This window comes from Stylophora pistillata, chromosome 1, assembly GCF_964205215.1.
Source record: "Stylophora pistillata chromosome 1, jaStyPist1.2, whole genome shotgun sequence".
NCBI lineage: Eukaryota > Metazoa > Cnidaria > Anthozoa > Scleractinia > Pocilloporidae > Stylophora > Stylophora pistillata.
Window position 1 is genome coordinate 52456750 of NC_142519.1, and position 26447 is coordinate 52483196.

The window sequence follows — 26447 nt, forward strand, 5'->3', positions numbered from 1 at the left end:
AGAGCCAGAGGAGGTTCTAGACAGTAAATAAAAAATAACAGTTTTGGACAGTTGCATAATAAAAGTATGAAGTGTTATCATCTGAATAACGGTGGCTCTGGAATAGACTGTTATGGGTGATGGTAACCAACCCCTTAAAGATTTGAGTGAAAGGAAGAGCCAGTTGACTCTTATTTCAAATGTCCTAAACCACTCACTGCTACTCCCTGGTTCAAACCATTCACTAAAAATTCAGGTCAACTGAACACGAGTAAAAAGATGGAAACATTAAAAGTTTTTAAAGCCATGCCGTATATAAGATTAATTGGTGGTCGCCATAAATAGATGTCGCATCCTTGAATTTCTTGATTGGGTTACTATTGCTTCAGACAAAGTTAACTTGTACTCTGGAAGTCCTAGCGAGTAAAATTAAATCTCTTATCTTAAGTAACGTCTAATTAATCGTTTTAATCGCATGGAGCTTTCTTTTAAATGCAAAAGATCTAGGCACTAGAGCGCGTCCACCAAAGAAGTAACGCATTGATCGATCTTTGGCACCTTTTGCTGTGATGTCAAGCGGCATATATCTTTAGAAATCAACACTTTATCATTACTGCGTATGTTACTTGAAGTGTGGTTAAAATACATGTTAGGAGCCTTACTTGTGATCGTAAGCTGTCTGCTTCCCGCATCAACACAAGCTAAATTTTTCCTGACAAGCGAGCGAAGCGCCAAGTAACCCCTCGTGTACGTTTCACGTTCTTTTGGTAAGACTTCGTAGACATGCTATCCCACTCTCTGCTTTCGACGCAAAGCAGCTTCAAAAAGTGAAGTGTCAGAAGATACTTAAGGGCTGTAATAACCGAGATTATCAGTGTCTGGCCATAACAGCGTGTACATTCATGATCAGGCGCCATTTTGACTGACGCGCAAACGATCCCAGAAGCACCAGCACATTGCCTAGCTCCTTTGATGTCTGGAAAAACTTAAATGGTTTAGGTATTACGGCATGGTTTATTTACTTGAATTTAGCCGATTTCTTTTATAACGTGATCATTTTTTTCCCAAAAATTCCCTTAGTTGACGGAATATTACAAGCACACCTCTTCACTTAACGATCAGAATCAGGGCTACCGCGCTTGCTAAAGACGACAAGGATTTATGCACGAACACGGAGGACGGAGCAAAAATTCCTTACAGCCACATGATTTGCCAGGGCATATGGTATTTCGAGGACTGGACTGGACTGGACTGGACTGGACTAGACTGGACTGGACTGGACTGGACTAGTAAAACGCGGACTAGTAAAGCGCGGACTAGTAAAACGCGGACTAGTAAAACGCGGACTAGTAAAACGCGGACTAGTAAAACGCGGACTAGTAAAACGCGGACTAGTAAAACGCGGACTTAACAACAACAACATCAACAACAAAAAAACAATTTCATACAAAGGCGATCACAAGACTTAATGGCGAGCCAATTTAGTGAGTGACAATCCCTGTTTGACCTTTAAACTACACATGGGTTTGACGTACACCAGATGCAAACGAATTTATAAGTTTAGGCTAAGAAAGAATTTTATTCAGCACCAGTTCAAAATCCTAAAATACACTTTCGTCGTAAATTTCATAGCAGAAACGCAGGAATTCGATGAATAAAAGTCGCATTAAATCTCCTTGTGTCTAGGTAGAAAGAGTCTCATTGACTTCAGCTTTTCGTTCGAAGAATAACCGATTTACACATGCCGTTACAGAAAACAAACAAGCAGACTGACGACTCCAAAACACATATTTGCATTCACTTACAATTTGACTTTCCGTGACATTTTAAAACGGAACAGAGGTAAATCTTCGAAGATTAATCGTCGTTGGAAATAAAAAATACTTCTCGTAAGATCTCTGTTTTTCTCTTTACGAGAAAATCTTCGCATGATCAGTTAACTCGTGTGAGTTTTTCACACAAGTACTGCTGTTTCTTCAAAAGCGTATGCTTCAATTGACAGGTGTCACATCGTGACAGTTACTTTTCCAAAATATGTTTGAAAATTTGTTCGGAAGCCTTTTAACTACCTTTACAAATAAAAATCTTTCGGCGAAAGTTTTCTCTTGAATTTAAATAACATTTGTTTTCTTTATAACTCACTCGCAACCAAATTGTTAAGTTCAAGGAGGATATTCCCGTAATTAAACTCGTAATTGTAGCCCTAAATCATTCGGGTTATTCAAATTAAATTTGAATAACATTTGTTTTCTTTATAACTCACTCGCTATCAAATTGTTAAGTTCAAGGAGGATATTCCCGTAATTAAAATCGTAATTGTAGCTCTAAATCATTCAGGTTCTTCAAATTAAAGAGAAAACTTTCGCCGAAACATTTTTATTTGTAAAGGTAGTTAAAAGGCTTCCGAACAAATTTTCAAACATTTTTTTTGAAAAGTAACTGTCACGATGTGACACCTGTCAATTAAAGAGGAAAGAAGCATACGCTTTTGAAGAAACAGCAGTACTGGTGTGACAAACACACACGAGTTAACTGATCATGCGACGATTTTCTCGTAAAGAGAAAAACAGAGATCTTACGGAAAGTATTTTTTTATTTCCAACAACGATTAATCTTGGAAGATTTACCTCTGTTCCGTTTTAAAATGTCACAGAAAGTCAAATTGTAAGTGAATGCAAATAGCTGTTTTGGAGTTGTCAGTCTGCTTGTTTGTTTTCTGTAATGGCGTGTGTAAATCGGTGTTTCTTCCACCGAAAAGCTGAAGTCAATGAGATTCTTTCTACCTAGACACAAGGAGATTTAATGCGACTTTTATTCATCGAATTCCTGCGTTTCTGCCGAGAAATTTACGGCGAAATAAACAATTTTTAATATAAGAGAAAAATCGAGTTTCCTGATGAGAAATTTACGACGAAAGTGTATTTTAAGATTTTGAACTGCTGCTCAATAAAATTCTTTCTTTGTTAGCCTAAACTTATAAAATCGTTTGTATCTGGTGCATGTCAAACCCATTTGTAGCTTAAGGTGGCTCTATATAGTATTTTACAAGGCTTTGGGTATTACATATGCATGAATAATTCAGTCTCCCTTGGCAAATTTTTTTCTCACAGCACTCGGTAGAAGATCAGTAATGAAAGCCTACAGCCTTAGACGATATATGGAAGACCCTTTCAGAACCTTAAAGTTGTTGCTATGGCAACTATTTATAGAAATGCTTGGCTTGTTTTTTTTACCTACCTGACTTCTAGATGGTGTTTCTCGGTTTCTACGCGGTAAATTTTCTTTGTTTTTGGGGAAACAGAGTTAACATTCAAGGAGTTTCAACTGATAAAGCCACGAGAAAATCTGTACATAATTTTCGGAGTAATTCGCAATTTTCATTTTTGACGCGTGTTACATTTATGTATGTATAAAATTCGATGATTTTTTTGTAAGAGCTAGAAAAAGAAAAATCCCATCTATGTGCCAATTTTCAAAAAAATTCACCGTCTGGAACGCGCCCAATATGCGCCTTTAGATCACTCTAAAACCCTCGTTTTTCGTGACGTCATCAAAACAGAAATTCTTCAAGTTACGGTAATGCGCATGCTCTCGTCGCTCTTTCTTCAGCACGTGCTAGCTGAAAATTAGCCGAGAAATAGACGCTTACTTTTCCCCACCACAGCGAAGAGTATACCTGCGTGTGGAAAAACATATGAAAATGCGTGTTAACTTGTAGTTTCCTCCGCTGCTTTGAAGTGTTCAACGATCTTGGCTAAAATACGGGTTGTCTTTGTTACTCGCGGGGCTTTGCAAGTTGTTGAAGATGGAGGGAGAGACAATACGCCAACAAGCCCTTTTGCTCCGAACTTCTCGAAAACATTTTTGAGATCTCGGTATGAAATGCCACTTCCGGCTATTTTTTCAGCAATTTGTTGCTTGATGGGAAATTCTGCGTTTGTTGGAAGGTAAAGAATTCCTCGGAACGTCTGCAGGAGTTCATAGCGACGATCAAGGTATTTCATGTCGTTTTCTGCGTACTGTGTTGATGACATGTTTTCTATCAACATGTCCTCTGAAACGTTCAAACAGGAGTCAAAGACTATTCTTCTTAAAGCTTTAACATCCTCCATTGCATCGTGTGCGGGGAAAGGTTCATGGAAAAGTGTCTGGTAAATGGATTGTTGATTTAATTTAACTGTGGAACCATCCGATGAGACCAGAGAGGGATGTTTACGTTTGACCAAGTTCTTCATCACAGGGAGAGTGTCAGAAAAGAAAACGTTACGACAGGAAAGTTTTTCACAAAGTTGATGTCCACCTTGACGAAGAAGGGTTGGAGTATCGAAAACCCGAGAGTTGTGCCCGATTAAAACAGTATAAATATTATTATCGTTTTTCACACGCCTGACAGTTTTCTCCAAGAAGGTTAGAAAATTTTCCAGTGACTTTCCAAGTGACGCAGTTTCTACTGGTTGATTGTCTTTGAACAGGGTCCTGACTCCTCTGGCTGTTCGGACACTTAAACCATTTACCCTTGTAGCATGAGTTTCTACATCCCTCAAAGGCAATATATAGTTGTTGAAACAGTGCAAACCTGATTGATCAACTGCTGAAAGTTGACATATTTCTGCGGTTTTTCCACACGTGTTTGTCTCAATATCGTAAATTACGAAATTGTAAGCAGTGTTTCTGTCATAGGGAAATTTCTCCACCACTGGTCTGATTGTTAATTCAGGAATGCATGTTTCAAAGGTTTTCAGCTCCTCACTTGAAATTTTCAAATTGATGATGTCAAATTCTTGGATCAGTTTGGTAGAATCGTTTGGATTAAGGTTAAGTCCTATTCCACTTTGGTATGTGTTTCCTTCTTTAGCTTGTTTTTTACCTGTAAGAGTTAACTTCTGCTTATGTAGTTGAGCTCTTCGGCGTTTGAAATTAATGCTGGTTTTTCTAAGTTTGTCATGGGTAGCCTTGTGATCCATTCTTTCAATGTGACTGATACAGTGTATACCAGGTTCAATGTTGAGGCTCTCAAGTGTTTGGCTAATGTACTGGTATCCAAGGTTTACTTGGGAGATGCCACAGGCCACTCGGAAGTCATTACTTGCACTTGCCCCGTAGTATCTAATTTTGGGGTTTTTTGACCCTATAACACTGTTTAAGGCCTCGCTTCTCTGCGAATTTGCCCCAGGTGATAACTTTGCAACTACTACATCAGTACAATATTCATTAAAAATTCTCTCCAAAGCTTTCCTCAAGTCATCACCATAGAGATCTTTGCCATAGGGTAAGTCAGAGTGTTTATAGTTAATAGGGTCTTTCTTGGCACCACACCAGGATTCATTGCAATTTGTGTGGTTTCCAAAGGAGTGTGGTAGAATGCCTTTTAAGGATTTTTGAAGGGCTGATGGATTCCCCTTATTTTGAGACACACTATAAGAAAAACATTTGACCAAGTAGTTGACAACTTTCTGTGAGAGAGCTGATGAATTTACAAATTTCCCACGTTGGCTTAGGTTATACAACCTTGTAGTTAGTGATCTTTTGGCATGCACAATGTCTGTCCACTTTTCTACAGGATAAGGGACATTCTCTTTTATATGTGCAGCTGTTGTGGAGTCTTCATCTCCGACAAAAACAGATAGTTTGACTCCAGAATTTAGGCTTTCAGTAAACACATGGACTGCTGCCATAGGCTCCATTGCCTTTGATGATGCTGTATGATTGAGTCGACAATTGTGTTGCTTCGCTTCTTTTCCAGTTTTTCTAGTATTTGTGCAAACCCTGCAGGATTTTGTTCTCGTAGTATAATCCATAACCTTCCCATAAGTTAAACCCATCACTGCAGCTTGACCAGTTGACGAGTTATTCCCCTTTCCTCGTTTTTGCCAACCCATGTCATATGAGCAGGGGATATTGATGCAGCCTTGGTCATCTGCTTTTGCACCTTTTTTGAGAGCAGCATTTCTTTCTTCTGACATTGCAGTTTTGCAACTTTTTTTCGCTACTTGCTCTACTGCATGCCCAATTTTATTTTCTCTACTCTTGAAAGTTACCGGGTTCATGGAGGGAATATTTAATGTACACAGTAAATTATTTAGGTGGGTTTCACCGATTCCTGTGTGTAGACACCCAAGAACAGCTCTTGAATTAACATCATGACTGAGAGGACCTCTTTGACCACTCCTGTGTTCACTGGAGGTCTTGACAACATTCTTTTTACCACATGCTGCACAGGTAACTGAGAACACTGAGGCTAACCCATATTTTTTTTCTTCTGTTGTGTTCCACAGTGACAAATTGGCTGAAAGTGACAATATTGATACTCAAGAAAATTTTACACTTAATTCTGGCAGTTTGTCTTCTCTTTTGAAATAAATGAGCAAAGGTAAATTTTTTTGCAAAATTAACAAAATTTTACAAAAGCAGTAAATGCTACTTGTGGTTTGCGGAAAATTTACAATGCTTGTTTGTTGCAAATTTGCCAAAAAACATTTTTTGTTGCTATCAATAGAAATACAATTGTGTGACACTTGGTATAGGGTAAGAACTTGCCCAAAAATTTATTGCTTATGAGAAGTTTTGCAGTGTTTTGAAGATGTACATGTTTAATTAATCACATAACTGTTTCTTTGGAAACCTGTTCATTTTATAGCCTCAAAGTTATGTGTACATGTACTTACCATAAAACTGAGAATTCATTTTGACTTTTCTTTAGTTGTGATTTTCTTTGGGCAGATAAAAATTGTTTCTTCTTACCTGCTTTACAGTGCTGACAACATTTCAATGAACTTCTCAAAACATCTAAGTCCATAATTCTACTTCCATGTGGAATGCAATTTTCCTTCTTTGTTTGTTCCTGATTAAAATTCAATATTTGTACGTGTTAATGCTAATTGTATTATTAGGTTGTAACTGTAACCAAACATTTGTTGGAATTTTAAAATGAAATGTCAAAATGTTTAGGTGTAATCATATTGACGAAACAACTTGTTACGAACTATTTGTGGTATAATACAAAAATTCTATTGGAAAATTCATTACTTGATGAGGGAATTCCGCATTAAATTGCATGCAAAAACCGATATCAAGTACAATTTAAGGCGGAATTCACGAGTGAAGTAATGGATTTTTGCAAGTCTGTGCTAAATACCTCGCTTCGTTAACCAATCAGAATGCATTGTCAATCAGAAAGTCAATGATGCGATTCAAATTGAGAACAAGGAAGCACTTTTCTGAAAACTTTTAGGTGAATTGCTAGGTGCCACACATAGTGAAAACAAAATTTAAACTACACCTGACTTAAACGGGTTTCTCTTTTTTTCGGTGGCGACCAATCTTCTACCATCTCATTAAAATCTAATTTCCTCTTTGCCCTCCACTCCTTTATCCCACGAGTCCTGTCCTCCACGTTTCCACTTCGAGTGGGTTTCTTATGTGAAAACCGACCCTTTTCGTCACGCATTGGTGGTTGTTTTTCCTGTGTCAGTTGCACCTCTGCAGACACTCCAGCCGTTTTCAGTGTATCATCGCCCATGGAGCTCAAAGCGAAGCCTCCAACCATAAAAAGTGCACCGCGACCACTCTGCGACTTCCTTCGCGTTCGATCACGACCGTCTACCCTCTCTGATATCGGCGCAATAAATGCTGCGAATTTACTCCTCAGTTTAACCACGTCAAGAGAAGACGAAAGAAGTGTATCTTCAAGCACTTTTTTAGGAGTTTGTAAGTGGAACGCGACTCGCGATAAAAGTCTAGCCGCCATGTTTATTTTTGTTTTTCTTTTAAATACTCGCGCGCTCGCGCCATTCGTACCCATGCTTCGCGCGCCGAAAAACTATATAGAGCCACCTTAAAGGTTAAAAAGGGATTCTCACTCACTGAATTGGCTCGCCATTAAGTCTTGTGATCGCCTTCGTATGGAATTATTTTTTGTTGCTTAGTCCGCGTTTTACAAGTCCGCGTTTTACTAGTCCGCGTTGTACTAGTCCTCGTTTTACTAGTCCGCGTTTTACTAGTCCGCGTTTTACTAGTCCGCGCTTTACTAGTCCGCGCTTTACTAGTCCGCGTTTTACCAGTCCGCGTTTTACTAGTCCGCGTTTTACTAGTCCTCGTTTTAATAGTCCGCGTTTTACTGGTCCGCGTTTTACTAGTCCGCGCTTTACTAGTCCGCGTTTTACTAGTCCAGTCCAGTCCAGTCCAGTCCCCGAAATACCATATGCCAACATGTGTCCAGAACGAAATGTACCAAAACGAATAGATTTTGCGTCCGTGCGCAAGAAACCAATGCACTACACTAAAACATTGCATTTCTACCACAACGTTGAACACACACGGACAACAGTACACAAAATTTTGATTTCTCATCTGCCGAAAGTCTTGAACAGTTACAAGTGGACGCAGCTTAGAGATATGGGGGCAATTTTCCCCGAAAATTTACCATATTTTTACATGTTATTGGGGAGGTTACAGTCGGAGCCCCATCGCTTCGGCGCCACCGTCCTTGATTTACCGTGAGTTACACTTAACTTGTCATTCTCTTGTTCCGGTGTGTGCGTATAGGTTGATAAAAAGTAAACTAAATGTGAAGAAAGACATTCTTCACCTTCAAAAGTATAGTTCTAAATAGCAATGTAAACAGATTCAATAAAATTGATATCAAATAGACATGCTTCATATGTGTTCCACTTCCAGAGTGACCAGTTAAAATACAAAAACGTTACGAGGATCTACAGACTCGCTAAAAATAAAGCTTCGCTTGACTATTTTATCATAATAAGAATTCAATGTGAAATTGTCGCAAATCGTCGAAAAAGGAATGAATAATACTCTATAAATAGCCAGAGCAACTTCGACATGTTACCCCACGTATCATAGGCGATTTGTAAAATTATTTAGCAGAGAAATCCTTCAATTGGGAAAGAAGATATATACAAGCGCGAAAGTCTTCAGGATCCTGCGCATGAGAAATGCGCAAGCCTAACGCCCCCATAGTGGCGTTATACAAAATCGCCTTTGTATCCTCTTTACACTATATTAGTAATACTTAGTAGTAATTCTAGTAGTACTGTGACGCAAAAATTGAACTCGACTCTCTACTCAAGCTGTTCTTTCGCACGCATCACTTCAAACTGAGTTGTGCAGTGTCTTCCCTGATGTTAATAGTTACTGGAACTTTTCACTCAAACGCTTTTCCATTGATTTACTCTTAAATGAGCTCAAAATGTATATGCGCTCGCTGACCGTGAAGACGGTTTGGAGAGACCTGTAGGCGACGTTCTACGACTATGACCCAGACCTCCTCTTCAAACAACAAGGCACCCTAGTACTCGTACGTGTTCTCGACAACAAGGCACTCTAGTACTCATACGTGTCCTCTCATAGCAAGATATGTGCACTTCTGAATGGAAAGAATGATTCTGACAAAGTTTAACTTTCGCATAAAGGTCCCTTTTCAAATCTGTACTGTGCCATCTGACAAATTCCTTACAAAAGAACAAACGCTGCGGCCAGGACAAGCAAATGGAAGATCTGGCGGCTCTGAAACTGAATACAAAGTAGAGGAGTAACGGTTTCTAAAGAAACTGTGGCGCTGCATTGGTAAAAGGTATTACAAGATTTGATTTTGTCAGCTGAGTTGATTTTGTGAATTAGCCATTGTTTTCAAAGCTTACATTTCGAGCGTAAGTCAATAAAAATGAATTTAAAGAGTTAATAGGTAGACTTAAAGCCGCAAGGGCAGGACTTCGGTGAATTATCTAAACTATCTATCTTAGAAGAATTATTAGACATAATTCTAATACAGATATGATTTCCTGGTGATGTTTAGCAACCGAACTTCCAGTGCGCGGTTTGAGTTAAACCTGACGAAAGATAAAGAGCCCAAGAAACATTTAACAAAACTGATGATAAGAGCCGCAAAGGCTTGCTTACCCAGATGTCACACTTGCCGGGAAAAAATCTCTCAGGAATTCGAGTGGCACACGTAACGGCACTTGCAGCGTAGAGTAGACACATCAGAGCGACCCAATCGCCCGCAGCTTGCCGGTACGCTAAAGTTACTCCATACAAACATATGAGATGTATTACAGGAATAAATCCGCAGTAGCCAAATCAGAGCATTATACCTGAAACGAACATTTCATGCGAAATCAAATTATGTTTCCATTGTACATACCTAGTGCGCATGACTAGCGCGCAGCCAGCTTAACAAATTGGCGGAATATTCTTTCTAAGATGAGCTCTCCAGTGATGCAAATTGTCATTTTATTGTAGAGAGATATGAATAAGCATCGGGAATAAATCTTCGAAAACAGTAATTGAGTACCTGCTGGTACATACAAAATTATGGTTTTATTTGAGACTGAAGTGAGAATGAGTATGAAATAATAATATAAAAGAGCCAAAGGACACTTTTTTCTTTCTAGTTCAAGTTTCCATAACATTGTATATCAAAGATTTTCAATGCAGGTTTCATTTTCAGAGAAAGATCAAGTCATACATAGAAGAGGCTCTATTCGCTGTTTTTCAGGCAGTCTCTGTGTTCAATCGCATGCGCCTCCATAGATATTTTATGAATGTATCATTATTTTTGTTATATAATACCGTCGCTGTGACACTCTCTTTTCAAATAAATACAATAAGGTTTGCCAATTAAAAGTGATTTTCGAAAGAATTTCATTAGTTTATATGTTTTTGCAAAAAAAAAAAAAAAAAAAGAAATAGCTTGCCGCAATGTGAAACATTAGGCACCAGTCGCATAGCCAACCAGTCTATATTGATAAGACCTGATAGCTTTATTCAATCTTCATCCAATCAGATGGAAAAAGTAAACAAACGCGGCGTTTTCCCGCGCTTTAAGCAGTTTGCGAGTATTTACCTTGAACTCTTATTGGCCACTGATAATGTAAACCTTTGTTTTGATTGGTCGCTGTGACTATTATCGTTTATCCTTTTGTTTTTGGATACTTAATTGAAAACTGCTATATTAATTGAGTTTTGAACGACAAATTTACCTGCTCTAAATATTCGGTAATGGAGCGCGCTGAATTTGTCCCATACGGAAAGAATGATGCAGATCACACCAAGAGAACAGATCATTGACATGTATACACTCTTCAAAACTCTTGAATGGTAGAAACCATAATATAACGGAGGTAGAAATATATGATCCCATGATGAATATTGCTCTCCCTATGTAATGGAGCCTTGAAAATCAAATGGAACAAAGCACATCAACATTTGACCAAACGAATTTATATACGGCTCGCACAAATACGGGTCGGACAGAGGGAATTCGATGAACAAATAAGACAGAATTCCAATAACACTAGAAGCATTTGGAAAACAATCAGGTCATGTATTCCAAATAGGGCTCGCACAAAGGGAATTCGTTTAAAAACAAATAACACAGAATTCCAACAACACTAGAAGCATTTGGTAAACAATCAGGTCATGTATTCTAAAACAGCCCATGAATGTCAAGAGTTTTACTAAAGAAGATCAAACCGTAGCAAACGAATTTAACAAGTTCTTTAGCTCGGTTGCGAAATCTACGATAGAAAAAAATCAACTTCTCGCTAACAAATTTAATTACGCGCCCGCTCCGGACACCTTCATTCCGAGAAACTATCCAACTTCAGAACAGTTCTCTTTCACCGTGGTGGAATGCTCTCAGGTTACAGACATTGTTAATTCAATACCTAACAACAAAGTTCCAGGAATTGACAAAGTACCACCTCGTGTAATTAAAGAGAGTTTGCCGCAGACCATCGCTCCTTGTATCACCTCCATCGTTAATGCCTCTCTTGAAAGTGGTGTTTTTCCAGCTTCTCGGAAAATTTCCGAAGTTTAGCCAATTCTCAAGAATGGAGATCACGAAGAAGCTAACAACTATAGACCAATATCGCTGCTCCCAGTACTCTCCAAGATATGCGAAAGAGCGGTATTAAATCAGCTGTCTTCATATTTAACAACTAATCAAAGAATATTAGCGAAACAAAGCGGCAACAAAAGATGGCATTCAACTGAAACAGCACTGATCTCTACTACTGATTTTATTCCTCGCGCTATCGACCAGAAAAAAATCACTGCAATCGTATATCTTGATATGAGTAAAGCCTTTGACACTATCAACCACGTGATTCTTCTAAAGAAACTAAAGAACATTGGTTTATCATCTTCTGCACTTCAATGGTCGAAAGCTGTCTTTCTCAATGAAGAGAAGCAGTCCGCATCAACTCTGTATTATCTGATAGATTACCAGTAGTCAGTGGTGTACCGCAAGGGAGTGTACTAGGAGCATTATTATTTATCATTAACATTTATGTAAACAACCTGCCAAACATCTGTCAGGATGGTTCAACTGTATGCTATGTGGATGACACAAAGCTTCTATTATCCTTTAGTGCGAATGATTCTATTCAAGGTATAGAAAGAGTGAACTCTGCTCTGCAACGGATACGCGATTGATGTTTCGACAACTGCTTAATGCTTAATCCTGAGAGGAATAGACTGATGGTCTTTGGCAGTCGAAGAATGTCTCTTAAAATGCCAGACTTTAAATTGTCCCTGCTTGGAAAGGAAATCATCCCAGCTCAAACAGTCAGAGACCTTGGTGTTACTTTCGATCCCACACTATCATTTGACAATCATATCTCTGCGACTGTCCCATCTTGCACATCGAAACTATCCCAACTAAACCGCATTTGATTCGCTTTTAACAAAGATCTGCTTGAAACTATAATTAACGCAGTTGTTTTTAGTAAGATGTACTACTGTTCGTCAGTATGGTTGTCCACATCAGCTTGTAGTGTTCATAAGCTACGATATGTTCAAAATTTTGCCGCCCGAATTATTTGCAATGTAAAGAAGTATGATCATATTTCTTCCACATTAAGGAATCTACGCTGGCTACCGGTAAAAACAATCCTGTACTATCGTGATGCTACCTTATCATTTAAATGTATAACAGTCCAAGCGCCTGAATATTTGACATCCGAGCTTGTAACAAGAGGCAGCGTATCTGGGCGTATAACGAGGAACTTTTAACAACTTAACATTCCTCTTTTTAAAACTACAACAGGTCAGAGGACCTTTTATTACAGAAGTGTAGCCATCTGGAATAAACTTGACCCAAGATTGAAAGTATATGAAAAGCCAGCTTCTTTTAAGAGAGCCTTTGTTCTTTTAAGAGAGCTTTGAAAAGGTATCTCCTGAATGACTATTTATTTAAATAAGCATTCTATTTTTAAGTTATAAGTAATTCATGTTGTATATAACGGGTTATTAGTTAGTTTTGTATGTATAGTACCAAGTATGTAAATTATATAATTGTTCACTGAAAAGCCCAAGACCGGGATGTGTTCAATGAAATGTATGTATGCATATATGTAATTTCGTAATACATCATCTTAGACTTTCTAGTAGAAACTAAGGGAGGAAATGGCTCACTAGCTGGACAGGGTAACTAACTAACAAATGATTTGTAGACCGGTCAAACAGCGGGTTGACTATGTAGCCTGCTAAATCATCACCTGGCTGAAAAGCTGAGTAAATGATAGTATGACTTGCTTACTGACTAAAGAGCTGACTGACTTTAAGACTGACTGACTGGCTTACTGACTTACTGACTGATTGACCGACTGGCTGACGGACTGACGGACTGATTGACCTACTGACTGACTGACTGACTGACTGACTGATTGATTGATTGACTGACTGACTGACTGACTGACTGACTGATTGATTGATTGACTGACTGACTGACTGACTGACTGATTGATTGATTGACTGACTGACTGACTGACTGTCGGACTGATTGACCGACTAACTGACTGACTGACTGACTGACTGACTATGTTACTGACTGACTCACCGACCGACTGAAAACGAGATTTTGTTTGACCGAATCGTTAACTGATTGAATGACCGACTAACTGCTGTCAGACGGAGATTGACTGACTGACTGACCGAACCGAATGAGTGGTTGAATAATGTAACAATTATGTGACTAACTTTATTGCACGGTGGCTTTTTTTTTTCGCTCATTTACTTTAACGTTCGTTTATTAAAGAAGCGATATAATCAAGACTCCATTAAGACAAGATTTACGAATGAACCCAGTTCAAGCCTCCGAGTGACTGCGCCATTCCTCGGCGTGGAAAAATATAACATGTTAAGTTATAGAAATACAGGCAACCTTACCTTCGAAATATGATCTTGGAGACCGTCTTTGAATGGCAGTAAACAGTGTGAAAAATCCAGGAAACTCCCAAACACATGATTGCGCCGACAAAGAAGCAGCTAAAGACAAGTATTTCTAGCCAGTCTCTAGGGAATGGATTCGCGACAGTGACGGGTCGTAAAAGCATGTACGATGTACATAATACACACAAACACAATAAAACCAATCAAATGAGTCCAAATATTTATTACCCGTTTCACTCTGAAGTTTAAAGATACTCTTAAAGCAGTATCTAAAACATGGCACAGGTGGTCTGTGGAAACTGGATGAAAATTATTTTCCGCAAGGCCAGTCTGGTAGTTCAGAATGGGACAGAAGGTGTTTTTCATTATGAGATACCAACTCTGACTCATAGCGAAATGATTTCTTCCTCTGCAACATTATTCCTAGTCTCTTGTCAATTTTCTTTTGCAGCGTTTTGCTTTCTTTCGTGTCTTTGAGGAGTACCAGTCATGTCTTTTCAACAATATAAGTCTCAAACAACAACAAACATATGAAACATATGTGTGAACTGCGGTTATGAGACGTATATGAGAACGATCCTTCGCAGTAAAGCACTATTTGAGCAATAGTGAAAATCAGACCTGAAAAAAAAAAAAAAAAAAAATTTCAGGCCTGTACGGGATTCGAACCACTGACCTCTGCGATACTAGTGCAGCGCTCTACCAATTGAGCTAACAAGCCAACTGGGAGCAGGCCATCAAATTAATTCGATATAAACCCGTAGATGATAAATCAAACAACAACAAACATATGAAACATATGTGTGAACTGCGGTTATGAGACGTATATGAGAACGATCCTTCGCAGTAAAGCACTATTTGAGCAATAGTGAAAATCAGACCTGAAAAAAATTTCAGGCCTGTACGGGATTCGAACCACTGACCTCTGCGATACTAGTGCAGCGCTCTACCAATTGAGCTAACAAGCCAACTGGGAGCAGGCCATCAAATTAAGATACCAAATTAAACCTAATCCTGCCCAATAGGCAAACATTAAATGAATACCTACAACGCCGGTTTATGAAATCTAAACAGTACTGACTATAGGTCATCGTATTCACCAGCTTCTCGCGTGCGTTTATGCAAAATACGATTCTATGTGCTATTCTTTTACCCAATAATTCAAACCTGTCCTTAATTCTAAAACAATGATTTCTTGAATTAGCTTATCAAACGGAAACGCACAGTTGAAATCACGTTATCTCAACAATGCTAATGATTGACTCCATAGAAAATATTGTCTCTAATGACGCTATGAAATTAACTTCAACTTAAGGATGTAAACTTTTCTCTCTTAATTTAATGTATCAGGGTTTGGCATAAAAGTAAAGTCTCAAGAGAAAGTGTAACGTTCAGTTATTCGAACGACTCAGAAATGTGTTGCAAAACATTTCGATTTATAATAACATTCAGTGTTGTGATAAAGATTATCCTCAAGCTGTCACTTAATTGACCAAACCATCAACCCGGATATAAAAAATCTCCCTATTATCTTTCCGTGTGTAGTTGATTTACCTTTAGTTAACTAGCAGTTTGTCGCCTCAGTTCAGTGATGCTTGTCTGTACTGCGGTTCAAATTTATAAGAATTATATTGCTCCTCACGCTTTCATTTGAGCATTTGAAGGATAAAGATATTTTCCGAGCATTTAAGACCTTAAGTTTATGTTGATTTCCTTTCTTGGTTTCATCGCTTCTGACTGTTAACCGACAACAGAAAGATTTCCCGGTCTTACCGGAGTCTTAATCTTTTCAGAACCATAGACAATGTTCAATAAATCACTCAAACGCATTACTAAGCGGTACGGATATTTTCATTCTTATGGTTTTCAAGGCTTTGAAAACAAAGCTTACGCTTCAAATCCGGACATATCTTTCACGGACTCTAATAACTTCAGAAAGGTATTAACTTTGAAGATATCCTTAGTTGTTATTAGATATCCTTACTTATTGCTTGGCTGTAATAAGAAATTATTAAATTCAAGCTTCCCTTTATGGTTATTGAGGAAAAATACACGAACAGTGTGGCGATAAAGTTTGGTGTAACTGAACCTGCGTTTCATTACCACAGACTAACCAACCGATTAAAATCCTCCTTATTTGGGCCTATTTTTTCCCAACCCGGTAATAAAAATTTTGCGAAAAAGAGAAGAGAAAGCAGTCCACCACTTTCTCGTATTTTGATATTTCCAAAATATTTGTCTTTTAATTTCCTCCAAAAGAAAAGAAAAACATTAATATTCAATTCAGTACCACCTTACGAAACATTAACAGTTCCCTTTGTGGTTTCACAGGAGCTGGTTCCCAAAGCAACATGAAGAACCACCGTAATTACATCAACAGTCTTTCGCAGAAAAATTTGAATATTCCATGTCAAACACTAAAGGCGCACTTTTTCTAGTCAGTTCATTGTATTTCTCCACCATTCAATCGGCGTTCCAGAGATTTCAGTTTGCTTCTTGGTGAAGTGGGATGATTGGTATAATATTAGAATCGATTCATCAACGAAGTCGAGAATCCAGTAAAGACCAAATAGCCTTATTGGCCCAGTAAACCCAGTGCAGGTTTAGTGAGTCCCTTCAGGTCGGGACAGCATCAAATAACAGCCATGGACGTATTGCGGGCGCACAGTAAGCTCGCTCCGCGAGTTGCTGTTGCAGTCAGCTGCATTATAATCGGACTCTTTCCATGTTCTCAAACTTCACACTTTCTAATTTTGGGATTTAACTGCATGAGAATTGAAAATCATTTATATCTCAAAGACTTCACAATTGTAATCAATTTAAAACAGAAGCCAGGTCTCAAGGTATCCCGGCCCGAAAACTACTAAACTTCTTCTCCTGGTTGGACATTAGTAAAATATATTTGAAAGAAAATTTAATTGATCCAAATATCGCCCGGATTATTTCAGTTTGACGAGAATATTGTCTTCCAATGCACAAGTTTATATATTTTGCTTGACTTAGTGTCAACTAATTTCGTTGTATTAATATTTCTTGCTTTCATATCCAGCTTTAAACTTGACCCTCCCCAGCGTGTATTGAGCTCATGCAGGAGCAGTCATCACCCGAGTTTTGTTTTCGAAAACATTACTTTGACTCCAGGTTTATCTTTCTCTAAATCAAGAGCCAATAATTGGGACAGAGAGCGAATCTGAGGGCGTGGCCGGGATATGTGAATTTCACTAAAGTTATTTTTAGAGTTACAATCAAACGGAAGTCTACTTCCTGGGACGTCCGCACATCTTAATTGAAGCGCGCCAGCCCTTGTATTTATAATATGCATAGTAATGGCGACTGTTGAATATTCAACATGACCTTGTATCCGACCGCGATTTACAGGCGTCTGGATTTCGGCATAAATATACCGGATGAGTCTATTGAAGGGCCTGGTGAGTGCGTTCCACAAAAAGAAGTTGCAGAAAGCGGTCCTACTCGTAAGCGCAAGATAAGCGAGGTTTTGTCTTCCGAAGAAGACTCCAATTCTGTTTCCTTCGGCGCGAAAGCCGTGAGAAGAAGTCCGCGTCCGGGGTTAAAGCTTTAAAAGGTCTTCTTGAAAAGAAACAGAAGAAAGCCAAGGAATTATCCCAAGAGCAGTATCTTCGGGAACTCAGGACCTCCAAAGAAGTTCAGATATTAAAAAAGCTGGAGGAAGAAGTCTATCAACTTGACGCTTCGCTGCACTGTGAAATGGAAGCGATATCCGGCCATCACCAAAGTGCAGCTCTCAGCGTCTATCCTCGCAAGGAGAGGACCTTCAGTGAAAAACTTGGTACCTACCATCCAGTAAGATTACTTTTCTGTCCATCAGGGCATTATAAATTACAGGTATTCATCCATAAAACTGTCGACGAGGGTCAAGTTGACTTGAACGATCGATTGTCTGTGGAGCGAGTGATTGAGGTTCTTCGACCACATTCAGGTTTTGTTATGTGCCCTGGAATTTCAGACTACGAAGCTACCTTCGCGTATATTCGCATTCAACCATCAAACGTGAAAGAAGAGCTTTGGCCTTGGAGACACATAAGTGCTAGAAAGTGCAAGTTGTGGCACAAACCGAGGAAGCTGGATTTGGCTGACGAAATGTGCGACATATGCAGCGAGTGTAGACTTGTGAGGAGACAAATGCTTGTTGTTCGTGACAGGAGAACGAGCTTGCTAGAAGAAGAGCGCATTGAAAGACAGCTGGCGTCGTCCAAACTAGATTGTCCTGCTTGAGCCCGGAAGCCAAATATTGAGGCATGAGAACGTTCGAAAAGAGCGAAAGAATTTGATAAGAATTGCGGAGCGAATGATCAGTAGAACATTAGTCAATCGAATAGTTTAGGCAATTGACTGGTGCAATGAAGGACAAGAAGGTTTAGCGAAAGTTGTGGAAGAGGCTGACAATCACAAGCCCGGTACTGGAGCGGTTATCCGTGAAATGTGGCAGATGGAGAAGGAATCATTTTTCAAGGACCAGGCCAAGAATGGTAAGTCAAGAAGTTTAAGTTTCGTTTTTTCAAAAACACAAAGTAAACATCATTCATTACCATATTTCACCAGAGTTACGGTATGATACTCAAAGAGTAGTATTTCTTTCATACTATTTTAAAAACAAAGTGTGGTAGTAAAGCAGGTAGTTTGTAAGACAAATTAACGCACATGTACAAATGTACAATCAGTGAAAAATACTCTTTGATACCAGTTGATTAACAAGTAAAGTGATACTCATTATGCCACCCTTTTAAATTGAAATCATTGGTCGGAACCTTAAAAACGCTCATCAGAGCTCGCTGCGTTTCCTTTTGCCTTAACTATATCTATATAGACTATGTACGATGAATGAAGATTGGCAATAAATAAATGTATCTGTCTAAAGCAGAGTGTTCTTTTTCGATTTTAAGAAAATAATATTCGTTCGCTATCCGGTTATTTACATGTCGGCCATGTGCATAAACAATTTTTTTTCTGTTTATGTCAGTCCCCATCGAGTCATTTCTTTCTCTTTCTTCTAGAAACTGGAAGACAAAGTAATAAGTGGTCGTCTGCAACGATAAGAGTTGATAAGTTTTTTATTTAATTAATTTTCATATGCTTTTCCAGAGAAATTTTTGCCAGAAACATGCATCAAAAGCATGAATTTACTAGTATAGGGTTGCCCTGTATACAATAGTCCAAATATCAGAACAAAAACAACCAAAAAAAATTGCTTGATAATGTGTCATAAACACAGAAAAAAACTCTTGGTCTATGTCTTGATTTACATGTAAAAGGGACAAGGAGACCATATAATTTTTGTTTTATAGAATTTAATGTACTGTACATAAATGATTTTGTGTAATTTCACTTCTTTTATTTAATAGCTCTTGCTTTCTATGCCAGAGGTTCAGCAGCATTTCGTGCATTTCGAGACCTAGGCATCCTGCAAGTACCGTGCACCAAATATCTTCAACGTATCTTTAGCAAAAATGCTGGTAGGCCTTGGATCCCTGAAGACTACATTCCTCATCAAAGGCAAGAATATGAAAATTTCACCAAAATACAGGTTGATACAGGAAAGAAAAGACCATTGGGCATTGTCCTGGTTTTTGATGAGACAAAGGCTAGTAAAAGCAACCATGATAAAGTCTTAATATAAAAATAAATAAATTAACAAATATAGCTGCTGGTTCATGTATTTCTGGGTCTTTTTCTTTTGTTCTTTCTTATAATTATATCAGGCTTTATTTAAAGAAAAGTTTTATACAGTAGAAAATCTTTACACTTGTAAAGGTCAGCTAAGTAAGTGCTGAAAATTAAGACCATGAATTTCTGGATGTCCAAATTGGCAAAAGTTAAACACAGGACAGAATAAAAAATTAAGTCATTGCTTTAGTGCAATCATCGTTAGTGCAAGCAATTTAACAGTTACTTCAACAATGTTGCAATAATTAATTTAGTTGATTTTACCTGGAAGCATTTACTTTACTTGAAACACAGGTGCAGTCAAAGATTGTTTGGAATTCAATGAAGGGGACCATTAGGGGCTATGCTATGAGTCCAGAGGAATTGCCTTGGCTACATGATGTGTATATGAGTGTTGGAGGGGATTATGATCTACAGAAAATCTTATATATCCTTCAATTTTTGTGGAGAGATTAAACTTCAAAAGTGTCATGTTATTGGTCCTTATTTCACCTTATTTCATCTTACTCAGTTTGTCTGGCGTACGATCCTTTTGGCATCACTGGTTTTAAAGCAGTTTTCCCTTTCTGGTAACCTTAGCCAGTCAACTGTTGATGGCCGTCAAGGAAGTAATGCATGTACCCTTATTGCCTCACTGTTTGGCTTTCAGTTTGGCAAACATGCTCTGCCAGAGTTAACTGCAAGCACCCCACCAAGTCAGTGGTTTGAAGTACTGGCTCAGGCAATGTTTGAAGGAAATGCTCTGCATGATCTGCTGTTTGATGGAGAGGCTAGAAATCTTGACACAGAAGATGCTGTGGAGAGCTGAGGAGATGATTTTCATATTTCAAGTTATGATCAAGCCATTGGGTTTGATTTGCAATCAGGAGATTTTTGACCTCTGATCACCACTTTGCAAGCAAGGGCAAGCCGGCAACAGAAGCAAGTGGCTGTTATGATCTCTAGCCTCTGCACTGTGGCAGTTCTAATTTGGGAGACAGAAGCCATTGCAATTGTAGATTCCCATTCCCACGGCCAGTGTGGAGCCATGGTAGGCCATGTACCTCATGGACAGGGTAGCTGTCGTGATATTGTAAATTGGTACTCAGGGGTCATGCAAAAATTCTTCGATGAAAATCTAGGCTTGCGCACTCTTACATTTGTTTCTTATGATTGCACGTAGGCATTTTGCCTTAAAAGTTAATCCAAGTTCTTTGACTTTAGTGAATGGGGATAACAGTACATTAAACTTAACATATAAGAGTTTTTAAGGGTCATGTATTGCTTGCCCTGCAAGCAAATACATGTTTGCTGTATAACTTGGCTTGCAAAAAGAGAATTTTTTCACAGGTATGCCACTGCTCATATAGGCAAATTGTAGCCCCTGGTGGCTGGGTAGAATGTGACAGGTCTTAAAGAAGGGAATTTTTCAATGTAGATCACACATGCAGATCGGGAGCATCACATAACTGAACTGACTGAAAGAAAATTAAGTTTTACTAGAGATACTTACCTTAAAAACTGAAGTAAAGAGCATAAATGTTTTTGGGGTTAGAAATTAGGGCCAGGCTTCCCTTATAAGTTTGTTTTCTTTAGCCCTCAAAATTTCTCTCACCTTAAAGTATGTTTTGTCCTGACCTGTGTGATTACATAATGTCTCCGAGTTCCATACTTCTTACATGAAAATTAATAGTCTACCTTTTTTCAGTAATACTAAATGTCTTTAGGTTGTCTCTCAGTGACTGACCAGCTTCAACAACTTTACCAGATTTGGCCAACTCCTTACATACATACATACATACATACTTTATTGCATAGCTCCCCCCTGGGGGCTCTTCCGCCATACATGAATATAAGATATTAAGTCATAAAAACGTCATAATAAGATAACATGATATTAAAAAAAAAAAAAAAAAAAAAAAAATTAGCTTATATTTCAATACTAAAGTCACATGTTACGAATTAAGAATATTCTTAAAAATTTTCTTTTTAAAACCACTTCGGCTATCTGTGTCTCTGATAAATTTGGGTAAAAAATTATAACTTTTAGCCCCACGGAAGGCAAAAGCCCTTTTCCCAGCCGCGATCCTGCACTTGGGCAACGTAAGCTCGCTCTTCTGTCTGGTATCTCTTTGGTGAATTTCGGAACGTTGTTTAAATCGTTCACAGAGATAGTTAGGAGTCAAGTTGTTGATGCATTAAAGAGACTTACCTTAAGTCGATGTTTGATTGGGATTCTGCCGAGTCATCAGTAGCAGAAGAAGTCACGCCCATACCCTGTAGAGGTATTTATACCCGCCCACACTTCTTGTGCTACGATTCACCTGATTAGCACACTCAAGGCTTTAAAGACTGACCACTTGAGCGGCTGGTGCTTTCTCACGTGACTTCTTGTGCTACTGACGACTCGGCAGAATCCCAATCAAACATCGACTTAAGGTAAGTCTCGTTTAATTTTGAGTCTATAGTAAAATAACTTTAGTGAAATTCACATATCCCAAGGGCCTGACCGGGCGTTTCCGTCTCTGTCCCAATTATGGCTCTTATCTAAATTTACTTTGTTAAACTGAGTACAGATACAAAGAAGGCAAGAAGTGGCCTTATGTCTTCAATCGGTGAGGGTGAACTTTCTATAGGAAGAAACGTTTTGGGACATTTTGTATGTACTGCCTACGTAAATCGATTTTTCTTTGATCAGTGCTTCACTAAGTGAATCGTTCAGGTGAATATTAGTAACGGCTGGAAACGTTTTTCTCTGTGTAGAATACTTGTAGGCTCCTCGATTTTTTCCTTACTCTGATTATGAATAGCTTCCTGGAAATTAACTGATTAAGTTAAGTTAGGCTCTGTCTTCGCTAGCATTTTGAGATTTTTGCGACCTCGGTGTCAGCCATTAATCATTAGGAAGCTTTAGCAACGACGACGGCGACGGCAACGAGAACGGCAGAAAACAGTAGGCTTAATGAGCAAAAACAATCGCCCTGCACGTCCGTTCAACATTTTGGTACATTTCTTTGCCGTTCTCGGCAAAACAACAACCTGAAATAACCAAACTTTAGGTTTTCTCGAGACCGTGAGCGCGTGACGGTTAGTTTCTCTTTCTTTCTCCTTACTTTAACGCGCCGTTCGTAGTGATATAGTCCCTGAATAGTTCGCCAGCATTTTCCAAGTGAAACACATCGGAATAACCTCGAAAGAGTTACAAATGTTTGTATCCATTATTGTCGCGAAATATATTATTTTTCCCCCCGCTAACAATGACCGCTCGCGCGGAAAAAAAAAATTCTTGCGAAGCGATTTGCTGACGCTATCAGCGTGCACTATCGGGATTTTGAGCACGCTTACGTATATTGAATTTGATTGCGCGGCTCTGCTAGCTATGTTCTAAATTTAACTAGGCACAGCTAGTTTACATCGGCGTTAGTGTGTCATCTCTTGCTCGTCGATTTTATTATTTTCTGTTGATGTCATATTTTAAATATTTCATAATTTCCACTGTGAGCTTTTACTTATCAATGTATGTGATTTACTTATCTCATACATTGCTAATTTTGAGGGCCTCACTGAAATCCACTATGGCGAACTGGGCTCCCTCTTAAAATATTTTTTAATAATAGTTATAATGATGTACACCGTGAGTATATACCGTCGTTAAGCCATTGTAACCGGCGGTCAGAACAATCAGTGCAAGTGTGGTGTGATCAAAATGTTCTCGTCCCGGCGAAAGCAGACTGGGGATGCTTTTAACGAAGTTTTCGACAGCTTTGATGAGCAGCGAAACAGTTTGCTGAAGAACAAGGCACGAATAATTTCAAGAAGAACGTTGATATGAGGGGAATAAACTGATATGAATGATCTTAGCCAGACCTGACAATGAACGTTTCTAAGCTCAAGGAATTATTTAAAATTATCTTTACTGTTAAATAGTGATACAGTGTGTCTCGAGCATTTCATTTATCGCGTAGATACAAGGAGAAAAACAGCCTCGTAACCCTGCCACCGGATAAGTTCCAAGGCTTGTCCAAATATGAACGAGATGGTGGAAGAAAATTATACCCAACTGCACTAGTAAAAATTCTTGACCTTACGCGAGATATCTGATCATCTGTAATCAATGTTCCTTAGCGGCTGTCGTATTATTTGGTTAATTTAAATTTTCTGTTAGAGGATGTGGGATTGCGAAAAAAAAAAGAACACATACTTGAGGAATAAGTAATTCTAAATTATAAGTTAAATTGAATCACATGTGTGGCGTGACACAAAAAGTGACTTATTCCTTCACCTTTGTTCTGCTTAAGGTTTCGTTGAACTACTCAAACTAGTGTGCCTTGGCTGGCTTAGATTCAGACACCTTAAGCTTGGAGTTTACCAGAGTCACGTATGACGTTGCTCGAGTTTGAAGTTGCTAGTACATCCAAGATAGCAACTGCCAACTCTGATCTCATTGGCATGATGTCACATGACAGAAAAAAAAAAGACAATTATTAAAAGGATGTAGCAATTCTTTCCCATATATGAATCAGCGCGTACTCATACTCAGATTAAGCGAGGCAACCGCTAACTGCCATTACCTAATTTTTTTTAAGTAGTCCCAAGCAGTGAGGTATTTTCAATATCCTTTTTGGTGTCACATAATTTATATAGATATTTTTTACAATAAGACGCGGAAGAGTTGATAAAGCTATTAGAAGTTTTTTTTGCAATGGAAGTTTGCTTCTAGAGTTTTATGTACTTTAAGTAATAATGATCTGTCTTCTTTGTCGTTCAAGGGCTGTTTATGAGAACAATATTCACTACCTACAGCGTGGAGTTTTTAAAGGCTTAACAAACATGCAGCTTATGTAAGTCTCTGTTTCTCATTAGCATTTTTAATCGACGCTAATGAAGCACTGAAAAACTGGGGTCTTGTGAGAATGCAGTCGTCGGCATGTTCTGCATCTCCGTCATTTGAGTAGGTTGTGTCAAAAGTTACACACGAGTGACCACGATTGACAGCAAATGACCACGAGTGAACACTAACAACCAAGGGTGACCAAGAAGTTATATATTTGGCTGACATCATAATCTTATTATCATCAGGTGACTTCATCCAAAAACTTGTGATTTCAACGTAGATATAAACCATTCACGGAGACTGACATTCGCAAACAATGTATCACTTCCTTCATTGAAAGCGTAGTTCCCAGAGCTACTTCGCATGTCAAAAATTGTTGCCCAATTAGTCCGTTTCCGTCCAGAATCCCGGCAGACAGAAGAAATTAAGTTAGGGAAATGAATGGGAAGAAAACGAGCGATAAATACCAAAAAATACGTTAAAATATAAAATAAAAGTTAAAAACAAAACAAAGGAAAAAAAAAAGCAAAGATGCAAAGTTGACAGAGAAGACTCTTCTCTTCGTCACGGTGACGAGTGATTGAAACCAGATGAAAGGTTCGTGTGGTGGGAAGCAGGAAGATGACACCACTCCTTCCTTCCTCTAGTTACTGCTTACTAGTTACTCTTGATCACACGAGTCACTGATGGAAAGTAGTGGTCATTCGTGGTCGCTCAGAGTAACTCGGAGTTACTCGTGGTTACTCGTGGTCACTCGTGGTCACTCGTGGTCACCACGGTCACTTGTGGTTACTCATGGTAACTAGTGGTCAATCATGATCGTTCGGGGTTCACTCGTGGTCATTTGTGGTCACTCGTGCTCATTCGGTGTTACTCGTGCTCTCTCACAATCACTTATTTTGGTTTTTTTTTTTAATATAACTTTATGTTCTAATGTTTGTCATTAACGAGTTACCCTTTCATTCTATCGTCGTTTACAGGAGCTTTTATCTCAACAAAATCCGCACAGTGAGCAACGAGCAATTTAAAGATATGGCGTCAAGTATTCGCTTCCTGTGAGTATGAACAAACTACTATAGACCGGTTCACGCTCTTGAGTGCATGCTGGGTAATTAGGGCAAGCAAATCCAAAATGGCGGACACGCTCGGCTACACTCTTTTGCTTGATCTGAATACTTAATGAATATCGGCTTTGTTTCAGAACTGGTCGCAATTTTTAGTATTGACAGTTCAAGATAAAAGTCACAGCTACATTTTGAGCTCTGTATTTTCGATTTTAATGCGTCAAAAAATAAGATATATAATGGTTAACTACCGATGTTGTGTTGGAGGTTGTAACAACGACTCAAGATATCCAAAAAAGATAGTGAAACGGTAACATGTCGAAAATCTTCGCTGGCATTTTATTCCGAAGGATCCAAAGAAAAGAGCCCAATGGATTGCCAGCATATCCAAAGGACTTGTTGGATTCGAACCCGGCAACTACAAGACTGTTTGTTCGAATCACTTTCAATATGGAAAGCCAACGTACTCCTCACCAACTCCAACTTTGTATATGGTGCCAAGTGACTCTAACAAACCTTCACCCAAGAAAAGAAAGCTTGTGGCAAGACACGAAGTTGTCTCTACTGCTGAGGCATCCAATAACTCAAGCTTCAAAGAAGAAGGAACTCAATGCTTGATAATAAATCCGCTAACATACGGAAGTATGAAGTTTGCTGATTTAACAACAGAGCAAGATGTCCAGCGTTTCACTGGATTC

At 38.7% G+C, this 26447-nt stretch overlaps 1 protein-coding gene and 3 pseudogenes across 1 annotated transcript; 1 reads left to right on the plus strand and 3 right to left on the minus strand.

Annotated features, from left to right (window-relative positions):
- Positions 1 to 3575: 3575 nt before the first annotated feature.
- Positions 3576 to 6261, minus strand: LOC148743038 (uncharacterized). Its single transcript, XM_088762147.1, has one exon. It carries the CDS (start codon positions 6024 to 6026, stop codon positions 3687 to 3689), a length of 2340 nt encoding a protein of 779 aa, XP_088618273.1. The 5' UTR covers positions 6027 to 6261; the 3' UTR covers positions 3576 to 3686.
- A 379-nt stretch (positions 6262 to 6640) lies between these two features.
- LOC148743039 (uncharacterized) lies at positions 6641 to 7770 on the minus strand (annotated as a pseudogene).
- A 961-nt stretch (positions 7771 to 8731) lies between these two features.
- On the minus strand, positions 8732 to 14587 carry LOC148743040 (adiponectin receptor protein 2-like; annotated as a pseudogene).
- Positions 14588 to 20251: 5664 nt separating this feature from the next.
- Positions 20252 to 21034, plus strand: LOC148743041 (uncharacterized; annotated as a pseudogene).
- Positions 21035 to 26447: the final 5413 nt, after the last annotated feature.

What these genes read in the sequence shown, in the direction of transcription:
- LOC148743038 (XM_088762147.1), bottom strand. Translation starts at nt 6,026, where the DNA reads ATGAACCCGGTAACTTTCAAGAGTAGAGAAAATAAAATTGGGCATGCA.